This window comes from Maniola jurtina, chromosome 4 (genome assembly GCF_905333055.1).
Source record: "Maniola jurtina chromosome 4, ilManJurt1.1, whole genome shotgun sequence".
NCBI classification, from domain to species: domain Eukaryota; kingdom Metazoa; phylum Arthropoda; class Insecta; order Lepidoptera; family Nymphalidae; genus Maniola; species Maniola jurtina.
The window spans coordinates 14,104,596-14,118,233 of NC_060032.1; the positions used below are offsets into that span (position 1 = coordinate 14,104,596).

Consider the following 13,638-nt stretch of genomic DNA (forward strand, 5'->3'; position numbering starts at 1 on the left):
CTATACTAGGTATGATAAAATAAATGATAAAGTTTGAGTCCAGTTAGGAGACCATAAAATAAAAATAAAACACAGTTATTTAATAAATATCAATTTAATTAAAAATATAAGTGTAGATAATCATAATGTAGCATATTAGAAACTAAAAATATCATTCACAGATTCACAATATTGCAACAGTCTACAGAAAAATGTACATGGGTTCTCTTAACTAATTAGGCTGGCACTTGAAGCAGAGGGTGGAAAAAAGTGATTCAAAAATACTATCTTTATCAAAGTTGAATTTTCTACTGAATGGTAGATAAGTATTTATTCTATTTTATATTGATCAAGCAAAAGCTAGAATGCTCATTTGTGTTACTATTCTATGTAACAATGAATGGTGTTAGCCCAATCTGGGGTTCATTCGCTAACTCGGTGTTCAACATCAAATGATAGCCACAGAGCGAAACACAATGGACTACTAGTTTTTACATACACTATGTTTTTTCCATTCCACTCTGCATCAGCGAAGTAAAATTTCATAGTACTTAAATGGCTCAGAGCATACCTAAAACATCTGAGAGATACCAGAGTGCTGACCAACTATTTATCATATTATCTTATTTTCTTTGGTGAAAAAATATTTAGATATAATTAGAAAGCTTTAAAAATCGATTTCCAGTTTAGTTAAGATTTAAAGTTACAGTATATTTGATAGCCACATGGAATATTACAATGGATTTCATGAGCCATATAACTACCATAGTTAAAATATCTTACCATATATTGTTTTGTGCTTTCTAAAACCTTTTATAAAAACGTTAACACTAATAATGAAGCACTAGCACCAAAACTATGTAAATAGTAGGTGTGTGTGTGAGCTGCAATGTAAAAATATTCTTAGTTATTCTGTAACATCAAGATGTTGAATTGATAATGTTTTGTATACTGAATGTTGATTTAAAAAAATGTAGAGACAGTTAAACAAATTGTACCATCTGTGGTAGAGACAAATATACCTACTATTATATGAGTATAGTAAATATTTAAGACAGATCTCCGATTACAGAAATATAGAGAGAAACATAATTTTGGTGAGTCAATAATATGTAATACTGTAAGTTTAATAACATAAATAATTAATATAATATGAAGCCCTTTACATAACATTCTGACTAGCATTAATTGCTTGTTCTATATAAAATGCACCTTCTAAATTCCCTTCCTATCTAAAAGCCAACAATCACACGGCAGAAGTCGTTAGACTCATCTGCTGTACCATTTCAGTCATCTTATAATTTGACGTCACGTTTTACACGAATTTTAAAACCTACAGAAATTACTTGATCCATAACTATTAGGTGCTGCAAAGATTGCTAGACATATTAATTCCCCCAAAAATGATTCGGACTTTAGAAAGTTCTTCATACAAAACTGTGTTCATTAAAAGCCTCATAGATGAACCCTGCCAAGGATAAGAAAAAAAAGGATGATTATTATGTATTTGTATCCCAAAAAAATTAGAGTTCCTCCAGGATTTTAAAAATCTACATCCAAGCTGAATGTATCATAATAAATAAATCTAGTATCAAAACCAGGTGAGGTTAAAGAAACATTAAGTGACATTTTCCGCAGTGTTGCAGGTTTCTAAAAACGCTAAATAGGTAATCATTCTCAGCTTTCGTTAAACAGCAAAGTCCGATTTAAGAAAAAATCAACATCTTTTCTTGCAAGGGCACGATCAGAGTCATCTATAAGGCATTGTAGCAACATGCCCTGGAAAGTTTCTCATTGCATTCCTATGAAATTCTAGGAAATTCGAGCAGTGCAGACTTGTGGATGCGTTTAACTTCAGTTCTATCTTGCCTACTATTTACAACTAATTAAATTTAACAAGAGAAAAGTGCTTGAAGTGGTAGCAGAGTTTGTTGCTTGGTCTGCACTGACTCTCAAGTTAATACAATTAAATAATTATAAAAAGATCACACAAAATTGTCTGTCAAAAATATAGATTGTTCCAAAATACTTTTGTTATGTTGTATTAAAAATATGTTCATTCTATTAATTATAGAGATTAAAAGATTAAGCTTAGTGAGATTACGATTAATAACAACAGCATTGGAACTCGGGCATAATATCGTTGTAAAATTACGAAAAACATTAACGCGTATACAAACTACATAAGATCGTAAGATTGTTCATAGCGAATCAAGCTTTCATCGAGCTTCGGTAACCATATGGATGGAATGCTTTTATTTGGAAACAAGCAAAACTTAGGATCAATTTACATTGAACGGAAGTGTCAATTTCGCCTAGTCCCTCCTAGAGGGCCTCCCATGCCTCCCTCTCCCCTTTGCGCGACCTCTCGCGGATTCCACAGATGAGGCTGACAGCCGCTTCGGGAATTCTCGTCTCGTCATCGGAATGGGGATAGTGCCTTTGTCAAAAATAAATTATTTCTTAGGAATTATTAAATATTATAATATAACAAGTCTTCCAAAATTCGTAAAATCCACGTCCGCTGTTAGTTTTGAGTTTGCTAACCATTTTAAATTTATCGATTTAAATAAAAAAGTACGTCAAATTATGTCAAATATCTTTGACGTCACTGTGCCTAGTGGGAGATTTTTAATCTATTCCATCGCGTAAAAGTTAACTGCGTTTTGTATGGAATTGAAACAGCGCCATCTAGTGACAAGAAGATGGCGCTGTTTCAATTCCATACAAAACGCAGTTAACTTTTACGCGATCGAATAGGTTAAAAATCTCCCACTAATAGGCACACACATCTGTGAATTTCATACAAGTTTCCTCACTAAGCAAGCGTTTTGATGTTTGATAAAAAGTCACTAATTTGATCAGTAGCCATCATCCCTATTCTCGAGAACGTGCGAGCATTCCCCGGAAAAAGCGCGACTTTTATTTTGACTCGATCTAGTTTGTACGTAAACAGTTATATGCTACACAAAAAAAAAAGCAAAGGTATACAATGTACAATTTCGTTACAAAAATTCGCTTCCATTCCATTCCTTTCAATGTAAATTGAGCCCAAAGTTCCTAAATGAGCTCATTTTAGGCTCAAGCAGACGACACTTTTAGTATCGGCGATCAGCGATTTTACAATTGCATCGCGTTTTGACGAATTTTTGCATTCAATCGATGCATTGAAATCTTGCGTTCACAATCTCAAGCTAAATTCATAGGTCTAGGCGTAACAGACGTGGCCACTAGTGTACTATCGCCTTTGGAAACCTATTCCTTCGAAGAGCTAATAATTTTAATGTGAGACGTCTATCAAGTTGGGCGTGAGCTTAAGCACACAGAAATCTGTGCTGTTTTTTTTAACAACAATAAGCCGCAAAGCATTCTTCTAGTTCGAGTTTGTCTATCAAAACTTTGTTGATTTTTGTATGTTTGTGTCAGAGTAAAATGGACCTAAACTTTGATTAAGGTCATAATTACGGAAGATATGCAGTTTTTTTAATTAAGTTATAATGGCGTAGACCCATCTGTTCTGTACACCTAGCGATACAAAACAGCAGCGTCTACGCCATATCCAGCTAGGTTTTGTTCAGATTAGTATGAGATTTTACATGAGATACAATAACGTTAGAGTAAAATGGACCTAACTTTCTTTGAGTTAAAGTCAAAGATTCAGTACCAGCGATTTTGATTTCGCGTTTCTGCTTGGAGCACGAATTTGAGCTTTAAACCACGACAAGTAAGGTTCATTTTGCTTTAACGCTTTTAATGTTTCAACGCTCGAATATTATCAACGTTGGAGTGATGTTAAAGTGTGATGCACACCGCTCTTGAACTGCATCGCCCCCAAGTTTGACCTCATTATCTGGTCTTCTCGTTCTGTATGGTGAGTTTAGGTGAACAGGCTTCAAAGCCACGTGGGTGCCCTGGTGAGGGAATAAAGCACGGGCGGTGGGATGGACGTGGGTGCCGGAGTGCCATCGCCTTCGGAGTCCGATTCCTCTGAGGAGACCCGCTCGGCCGCGCTGAGGGCCACACGCGCGTACTCGTCCGTGTCTATACTTTTGCAGAAGTGGATAGCATATCTGGTGGAAGAGAGATAAGTTATTGTATTGTATAAGTTATTGTATAAGAGATGTGGTATTTATATACCACATCTTAAAAAGATATTTCATAAAATCGGGAGACGTCTAGACAATCTAGTACTAGTCTAGTAAATCCTATGGGGTATAGGGATTAGGGAAGAGACTAGGGATTATACCGACTGACAGTTTTTGGCAGATCTTTAAGTATTTTAAACCAACTTCCTAAACTTATTTGTTTAATAAAGAAGCGTTGGAAAATTGTAAGCTGGATACTTATTTCCTCCTTGGAAAAAGACAAGATCCTGTCGTCTTTTACTACTATTTTAAACCATCGAGGCATTGTTGATCACTAATGCCTCGATGGATTAAAGTAGTCCTCCGCGGACAATGGCCCGTCATCTGCGTGGGTCCTAAGGCAATTTTATTCCTACCTTAATTTTTCTCGCAGAACACTCTTGCACGAATATCTCGGCATCTTCAGGAGGAAGAAGCACGTGTAGCTCTCCGGCAAAAAGTGATCAGGTGGTTGGTATTTGTCGAGAACCTAGAAATCAAAAGTCGTATTCAATAACATAAATTTAGGTACAAATAAAAGAAGAAACTGGTACTAATTCTGATCGCAACTAAATACAGTATTCGCATCTTTTTCTTACCTATGTAATAAGAAAAAGACAGGCAAAAATATCATTTTGAACTGTCAAATAGAGTAGCACCAGTTTAAAAGAGACTAATTTAAAATTGATTTTCCGTCCTTTTTCAGCAATATTAAAAAAAAAAGTGCAGATCCCCTAATTTTTGTTTGGAGAAAAACATCAGAATCGACGCCACTGACTGACTGACATATGAGCAGCGAGTGATTTGTTTGTTTGTCTCTCTCACCTGCAGTACAAAGTCCCTTTGGCGCGGATCCTGGGGCGCGCGGGGCAACCGCGTACGTCCCCATACAAAACGCAGGAATAAAGCACGTTCGCTGCCCGACAGTTCCTCCATTACTTCCCAGAACCATTGCACCAGAGGAGCGTTTGGTTCAATGCCTGAAAAACATTCTGTTAGCTCAAAGATACTTGATGCCTGTGTCAGAGTTTAAAGACATTTGACTTGATGATACTCTTGACATGTTCAAAGGTTTAAAAAACTCTAAAACTTGCATTAAAAGAACATAGGGTTCAAAACTTTATAAACACCACTTTTCTTATTCTAAAGTACTTGGACGGGTGTGTCGAAACCATCAGAGATACTTAACTCAAAGATTATCTCTTGAACTAGCACACAATATGCTAAGAAACGGGTTGGTTTTAAAAGGCGGGTGTACCTACATGTAAAAACTCAAAACAAGAAAAAAAAGAAAGTCAAAACAAAATGACATCAAAAACGAAAATTCAAAAAAAAATACATAGCGGATTTTTTCACGATGTATACCTTTGTAAGTGGCTGAAGCACGTAAAGCGTGGACCGGTATGTCTGGTGAGCCGCAGACGAGCGTTTCCAACTCGGAAGCGTTGAACAGCGCCAACAGTGGCGCGGGGATGACACGTGACATTCCGTCCCTTACCGCTCGCACTTGTTCGTCAAACTCGTGAAGCCTAAAGAAAGAAATCATAGGTATTGGAAGCTGAATAGCACATTCTGTCCTTTTCGTATCTAAGGTGGAAAGAGATGCACTGATTTTAAGTTTGATTTAGTTGTAACTAGCTGAGGTCCGCGATATCATCTGCATGGATTTAGGTTTTAAAAATCCTGAGGGAACTCTTTGATTTCCCAAAAGAAAAGGTAACCTATGTCACTTTCCAGGTCTTTAACTATATCTATGCGAAAAATCCTCCTTTGTGATTGGAGAACACACCAACAATCAAATAAAATTTTGCATTTGTAATATGAATAGAAATTCGCTCGAATCGCTATCCACTATTAGGTATGGGTTAAATAATTGTTTCTGATTTAATTTTCACCGAGCTTACGTTACTCTAACTCGCAACTTGACTACCTTCAGTTATTTGGATACTAGAACTCTTGAAGATCAGCTTGTAATACCTGTAATGCAGCGCCAGTTGCACATACTCGTCCTTATTATCGGGCGTCACCCGCTTGTGTCGTGTTGAGAGTTGCACTTCATGCCCAGCCGCCGACGGTATTGAGAACGGTAGCTCGAGGTTTTGTAATTCCTACAAGGAAAATATAACAATAACTCATTATTTACAATAATATGCTGGAGTTAGAAAAAAAATTTTTAGATCTAGGTTTCCTAGACAATATGTACAAACTGCATTACACAAGTTACTTTACAAACATTATTTGCCCGCTTTGATTTTAGTGTCTTTCAAATCCTAATGGATCAAGAATCTTAAGACTTAGGACATAATTTTCTAGGTTTTTGACTATTTCAATGCAAAAAACATTTGAGCCCATTGCGGCGTGATTAGGAGAAACAAACAAACACACTTTTGCATTTATACTATTAGTGGGACAACTCGCCTTATTACTCGGCGTCATGTCGCGTATGCATAAGAGGGCGGGCAGGAAGTCTTTGTCCACTTCGGCCAAGACTTGGCCGACTTGGCGTATGGCCATAATTGATCATACGCCTTCCGCTGAAGATTGTAGTTTTGATTGCGAAGCTCATTAATACAGCTGTTTCAATACTCGCCTTATTACTCGGCGTCATGTCCCGTATGCACAATAGGGCGGGCAGGAAGTCTTTGTCCACTTCGGCCAAGTCTTGCGGGCGCAGCGGCTGGCCGGCCAATTGTCGCCATACACCTTCCGCTAAAGATAGCGATAGCGGCGAGCCGGTCCTGATTGCTATGCCCATTAGTACACCTGGGGAAAGGAAGTTTGATCGTAACAAATTTTTTTGCAACCAAATAAACTACTAAAATATTTACGTCTACTCTTAAAAAATAAATAAAGTGTCAGTACGAATAATTACAGAATGAGCTTACAGGAATCAAAAAAGAGTCCCTAAAAATATCAGTTCGCCCATGATTGGGCGTATATTTGTAATTTAAATTTAGTTTTTCAACAATATCTGCATTAGGCATGTTTGACGTATCTTTTCAAAAAGGTAGCAAAGCCAATCAAGCTAAAATCTCAGTAAGGCCCTACTGACTGAGGCCACCTCTGTCTTGTAAGAAACCCTTTAAACCTAGAAAGCGGCACTCGTCTTGATACCGAAACCCATTTAAATATCGGTTAAACAACTCTTCACATATCACCATTAGCAAAAATACTGAAACTTAACTTTCAGGCCATCACTTACCCAGAAATCTAAAACAGTTAAGGTGCAAGGGAGTATTGGCAGTGGGGTTCAGTAGGAAAGCATCTCTCGAGGCGCCCGCGTCGCCGCGTCCATTGGGCGTAGCCATCAGCAGCGGAAGAGACCCGTTCTGTAGCTCCTCACACATCTCCGCTATACTTTCACTGTAACCACCGCCGCAGTCGTCGACGCTTTCGCCTAAGATGAAAAAAATGGCAATTTTTATTGTATACTTCGATCAGTTTCCTATATCAAATGTTTAGAAACAGATACAGAAGCATAATATACAAGTAACCATACGCTTAATTTACTATAATTCGCTGAAACAGACAAATCTGTATGGTGCAACGTGCAGCATGCGATATGCACCGTACGCCCTCCCATTGCGCCAATCAAAATCAAAATTTTTGACTATAGTCTAATAACGTCATTCTTTAGACTATAATTTAATTTAATTTAATTTAATTTGATTTGGTTTGATTTAGTTTAATTTGATTTCATTTGACTTAATTTAATTTAATTTAATCATTAACATAGTTCATAAGGCCCTGTTACTAACACTATATGGATGAAATGTTCCGAAATAAATGTTTATTATTATTATATATAATGCACATAAGAATGTCTTATGATATACCTAACACGCTCAAAAAATTTACCCTCCATATCGGATGTGGCAGTGTCAAAGTTTCTTGTGCAAGCTCGAGTAGGCGAGTTACCATTTGTCCGAACGAGCTACCATTTATCCCGGCGAGCTACCATTTGTCCCAGCGAGCTACCATTTGTCCCAGCGAGCTACCATTTGTCCAAACAAGCTACCATTTGTTCGAACACTGAGCGCATGCCGACCGGACCGGCGCGGCCAACCCACTGTCGAGTTTGATTAATAGCTACAACTCACCCACAAACTTAACCTTCCACACCCGATGTGGCAGCGCCAAAGCGTCCTGAGTGAGAGCGGGTAGGCGAGCTACCATTTGCCCGAACACTGAGCGCATGCCGGCCGGACCGGCCAGCCCGCTGCCGCCTCTACGAGCCCTGCGCGCCGCTACCCGCGACAGCTCCACCACCGGACCGTGTTGACGTTCGCGCACCATTGTTGCCATTATTGCCTATAATAAAAATAATAATAGTTAAACTATTGAGTTACAACTTTACCACTCAAACGGCATGGAAATACCAGTATACGAGTATATCAACATCAAATGGTGGCTATTAAAAATTTGGCGTAATAGGCGCTTAAAAACCCTATATTGGATAAAAATTAAAAGTATGTACAAAATTGAAGACAAAAATCGTTTTCTAACTTAATATGACAACTGGCCATTTAATATGCAAAAGCGATTTGCAGCCCGCAAAAATTATATTATTATTGTTTGTATCGGTCATGTTTAAAGATCTTACGTTTCGAGATTTTAATAAATGTATATTGTTTGGCAAAAATTTTCAACAGTCTTGCATTTTCAATCAGAAAAACAGCGAAATGTTGAATTGACCAAAAACAGTTTGCATAAAAACTTTATTGCCTTAGACAATATCTGGATATTCAAAACTTTGTTTAAAAAAATGGCTTACCTTTCTGAAGGCAGCCTCTTTCACACTGTAGAACAGTAAACTCCTGAGCTGATCCAGTGGTTCATCTAAGACGAGCAGTGGTAGGTTCGGACACACCAGTTCAGAGAATTGATGCAACAGTACCTGAAATAAAATTTATATTGTTGTTATTGCACAACAAAAAATCACTAAATAAATTAGTGATTTTTTGTTGTGCGAGTTTGTGTTTAATTGTATGTATGTTAATGTTTTCCTCGTAACCTTAACAATTTACTAGTTAATAATAAATGAGGACTTCGTTTTTGCATTCCAAAGCTGCAGATCAGAGGGATCCAAGGTTCTTAATTAGCGTATTTTCTCTATATAATATGTACACTGATGTCTCGGAGATTCCCTCGATAGAGGAAGTTCACATAGGTATTTTTAAACTTTATCTTCTTCTTCTTTAGGGCTGTCCTTGGAGTTCTTGTATTACTTCGACCGTCTTCTATCCATTGTGATCCAGTGTTACAGTTCCATGCCAATACTTGTGGCTGCCAGGTTCAGCAGCACTTTAACGACTGGAACTAAAGCAGCAGATGACCCATCGTACACCCTGAGATCGAGATGAATCGTACACCCTGAGAAAGTTTCCATAGGTGGATGCTATGTTTAAATACATTAGAGTGTGCTAGTAGCAGATTACGTGCATCAGAGTCTCGACAGACTCCTGGCATATTTGTAATCTTAATCCATTCGTAGTGATCGTCTATCCTCTCACCACCACTCCACTTACACTCAAACCCACTTACCAGTCTATTGCAAATAAGTTGCGGCGCCATATCCCGCAGAAGATGACATTCGAGCGGCGGCGGTGGCGGGGGGCGCGGGGCGCGCGGCGCTTCAACGCACAGCGCCACGGTATGGGCGCTACCGCACGCCACGCGGGTTACGCGTTTTCCCTGAGAATAATATAAAATCATATGTCTGACATTATGTGTACAAGTCTATACAAAAATAGAGTAAATCTAAATAATTGAATATAAAAGTTTATTACACAATATAAATATAGTTACTGATATAATAAATAATAAACTAAACTAAACTAAAACACTAAATAATAATTAAAAGAAATTATTAATTATAATAACTAAATAATAATAAATAATCTAAATAATTAGTTCTAAATTTGGTTGTACACAAAAGCCCGATCTAAACATAACTCACATATCAAAAGTTAATGGTATCCTATACCCAAAAAAATGCGACGCGAATTCGCCTCGCAAGCCTTCATACTGCCACGGTTTGGATATCCAACCAAACCATTCATTTAAAAATTGTGAATACTAAGTTTTGGTGATATTTTTTGTTGTAGAAATCAAATCAAATCATCATTTTCAAATCAAATCAGCCTCGCTTCAATTTGTCATTAAATGTCTCCAATCGACGTAATAAATGTCACTTATATTACCACACCATTATTTTGCAACCCTTAGAACAATCATGCAACAAACTAATAATGATCTTTACTTTCAGAATCACCTGTAATGCCATAAGCAGTCTCGGCCTCTGCGCGGCCAACGTTGTCCCATCCCCTAATTGACCTTCATCGTTGTCTCCCCACGTGTATACTTCGCCTGTGTCGGTACAAGCCACGCAATGTAGACTGCCTAAAAATTATTCACATCTGTAGTTCCACAATTCCAGAAACCTTAACAACAAAGACGGGTAGCGGTGATAGCCTAGTGGTTAAGAATTCAGAATTCAGTGGTTAAGGTTCGATTTCAGGCACCTCTAATTTATGTAAATAAATAAATAAAAGTTTATTTAGCTCACAGAACAATACAAGAAAAAAAATATACAAAAAATGTAAGATACTACAAAATTACAACTAAATCTAAAACTATGAGCTAGAAAATCCTTAACACCAAAATTGATGTCATGATGCAATATTAATTATATAAATTATTTATTATTATATAACTGTTGTATATGACGCCAAACCTGTTTAATTACGCTGATACGCGGGTGTAACCGCAAAATTTTAATGTCACAGCTGACAACAGTTCATACTATATGGGGCATACTTCATTTTTAATGCCCGTTACTTTTTAACAGAAACATACTTAACGAGCTTTAAAACATTATATTGGTACTCACCTGTAGCAATGGAAACTATCATCTTCCCCTGCATACCCGTAACACGCATCGGCCGCCGTACGTGCTCGTAACTTCCATGACCCAATCTATGGTAATCCCCCTTACCCCTACAACAATTAGCCGAAAAATCTGTCTCAATAAAATGGCATTAAAATGTAGTTATGGAAGTAAAGTCCAAAGAACCTTTAAATTTTGGGATATCGTATTATTGAATAAGGACTTACCAAGTGTAGACACTACCACACTGACATAAGGCAACAGAGAACTGAGATCCACACTCCACTTTGATCACCCGTAAACCTTTCAAGCAATCTATTCTCATCGGTAATTTACAGCCTTCTGAACCACCACGTCCTAATAACGAAAAAAAGAAATATAAGCCAAACGAAAAGTGAATATAAAAAGTAAGTTTATTATTTAATCGGTTGAAACTTTTACTCTATGGTTGAAACAGACAATATAGATGAATTTATTAACGTGTCATAAAATCTCATTTTTAACCGACTTTGAAAAAAGGAGGAGGTTCTCAATTCGTCGGAATCTTTTTTTTTCTTAATCCGTTATCATTATCACAGTTCTTGGTGGATTTGGTCGACTGAGAAGAAGCCAACAACAAACTCAGCCTCCTTTGTTTTTACTATGACCGTTTTATAATATAAATTAAAACTTATTAGAACTATCAAAGCTTCAACTTTGTTTTCCGTTTATTTTAATAGATCACTGAAACTAAATGTATTGCCAAAATCATTTACCAAGTTTTCCATAATCTCCATCGCCCCACGACCAAACATTGTCATCGTCAGTTATGCACAGAGTTTGCGCGTCTCCGGAACCACAAGCCACGTCGATTACTCGGTATGACGACAGCGCTTCCACCTAAATGGACAAAGATGGATGGAAATCAGAAAACGCTAATGCGTTACACCAAGAAATGAAAAATTACACATTCAAAAATAACTCAAAGAAAGTCGAAACTGATCTGAAAAAATTATTAAAGTATATTTTTTTAAGACTATATGTAAACTTGTACTTGACTGCAATTACATAAAAAAATAGGTGATGATTGTAGCCTAAAGTGGGCGTGTATTCAGGATGGGATATTTATTTTCCAATGCGACAAGTCATTTTGTCGACAGCTCCCAGCTGTAATCAGTTTTATCGTAAAAGGTATCTCATTTAGGTATGATTCGATTGTGGATTGGAATGTTTTTCAAAAGATTCGTTCAATGATTCTCTAAACTAAAAATTGAGCTATGATCCAAATGGATTTTGTTAAGTAAGTGAAATTCAAATTACCAGTTTAGGCACAAGTTGGTCCTCGGAATCCCCGTGCCCCAGCCGGCCATACCTCCCCTTGCCCCACGTGTATATCCGCCCCCTCGCAGTGAGACACGCAGAGTGGGCGCCGCCGCACGCTATCGCTACCACTTCCAGACCAGATAGCGCTGTTATTAACTTTGGGCGATCGTAGCTTCTGTTACAGAACATAAATGAATAATTATTTATTTTTATATTAAACTAGCCGATGCCCGCGACTTCACCCGCGTGGATTTAGGTTTTTTCGAAATCCCGTGGGAACTCTTTGATTTTCCGTGATAAAAGTAGCCTATGTGCTAATCCAAGATATTATCTATCTCCATTCCAAATTTCAGCCAAATCCATCCAATAGTTTTTGCATACATACACACACACACACATACCCACAAACTTTGGCCTTTATAATATTAGTGTGATAGTGTGAAGTGTGCTATACCAAATACAAAAGTACTAAATTAATAGATGTACACTACTACACTACACTGTACAATAGTTTGTTCAGATCAAATAAATGTTCTATGGTAAAATGGGGTGATGGAGTCGTGAAGTTCCTGAGCACACTGTTCAAAGTATTTCCAATACTCACTCATAAGCAAACGACATTGGTCTGTGCTGTAAGCTAAGCACTTTCATCTCCAAAGGTAACTGATTGTGAATCAAAGTAAAATAAAATGAAAATTTGAAACCAAAACCCAAACTCAATTTGACCGGTCACAACAAAATAGACCAACCTACAAATTATGAGTTACGTAATGATAATAATTTTCATTTATTAGAAAATCTTAAATTAATCTTAAGCAACTTAAGGATATGTCAAAGCTCTGAAGGAAATAACACAAACTGGCCTTTAAACAATTAAATTTAGTTGAACCATGAGCAATCACAAGTCAATCCTTATTTTATTGAAATCAATGCGAATTGGTTTGGCACGTTTTGGCATAACAGGGTCCAATTTTTCTATCTACAAAAGTAGCACACATTTATTTCCTTACACTCGATTCCCATGGCCAAGTTTTCCGTCTTCACCTTCACCCCAGCTGTAAACTTCTCCATCGACAGACAAAGCTAAGCAATGTTTGCCACCCGAGTTGCAGGCCACCTACAAAATGAAAACAAATTGGCAAAAATACTACATACTTAACAATAGTAAATTAGATAATGCCCGCGTGGATTTAAGTTTTTTTTAAATCGGTGGGAACTTTTTGACTTTCCAGGATAAAAAGTTTCCTATGTCAATTTCCGAGACGTATACCTCTGTACTAAATGTCATATAAAAGGATGAGCCTCTAAGAGTCCCATGGAAACTAATTTTTCGGGACAAAAATG

The 13,638-nt window shown here is 37.3% G+C and overlaps 1 protein-coding gene across 9 annotated transcripts in view; it reads right to left on the reverse strand.

Annotated features, from left to right (window-relative positions):
* Positions 1-3,465: 3,465 nt before the first annotated feature.
* LOC123864114 (probable E3 ubiquitin-protein ligase HERC2) overlaps positions 3,466-13,638 on the reverse strand; it is a 52,167-nt gene continuing 41,994 nt past the window's right edge. For 5 of the 9 annotated variants that reach the window (XM_045904331.1, XM_045904328.1, XM_045904329.1 and 2 more), the window contains exons 74-89: positions 13,305-13,411; positions 12,292-12,469; positions 11,748-11,871; positions 11,220-11,349; positions 10,996-11,102; positions 10,366-10,505; positions 9,648-9,797; positions 8,878-9,000; positions 8,204-8,414; positions 7,306-7,500; positions 6,694-6,866; positions 6,081-6,211; positions 5,469-5,632; positions 4,929-5,083; positions 4,481-4,593; positions 3,466-4,049 (exon numbers count right to left, since the gene is read on the reverse strand). In XM_045904331.1, coding sequence (XP_045760287.1) covers positions 3,872-4,049; positions 4,481-4,593; positions 4,929-5,083; positions 5,469-5,632; positions 6,081-6,211; positions 6,694-6,866; positions 7,306-7,500; positions 8,204-8,414; positions 8,878-9,000; positions 9,648-9,797; positions 10,366-10,505; positions 10,996-11,102; positions 11,220-11,349; positions 11,748-11,871; positions 12,292-12,469; positions 13,305-13,411 — 2,379 coding nt within the window. In that variant the 3' untranslated portion in view covers positions 3,466-3,871. The remainder of the gene's footprint in view (positions 4,050-4,480; positions 4,594-4,928; positions 5,084-5,468; positions 5,633-6,080; positions 6,212-6,693; positions 6,867-7,305; positions 7,501-8,203; positions 8,415-8,877; positions 9,001-9,647; positions 9,798-10,365; positions 10,506-10,995; positions 11,103-11,219; positions 11,350-11,747; positions 11,872-12,291; positions 12,470-13,304; positions 13,412-13,638) is intronic. The other 4 variants (XM_045904334.1, XM_045904333.1, XM_045904330.1 and 1 more) reach the window with 2 other exon arrangements.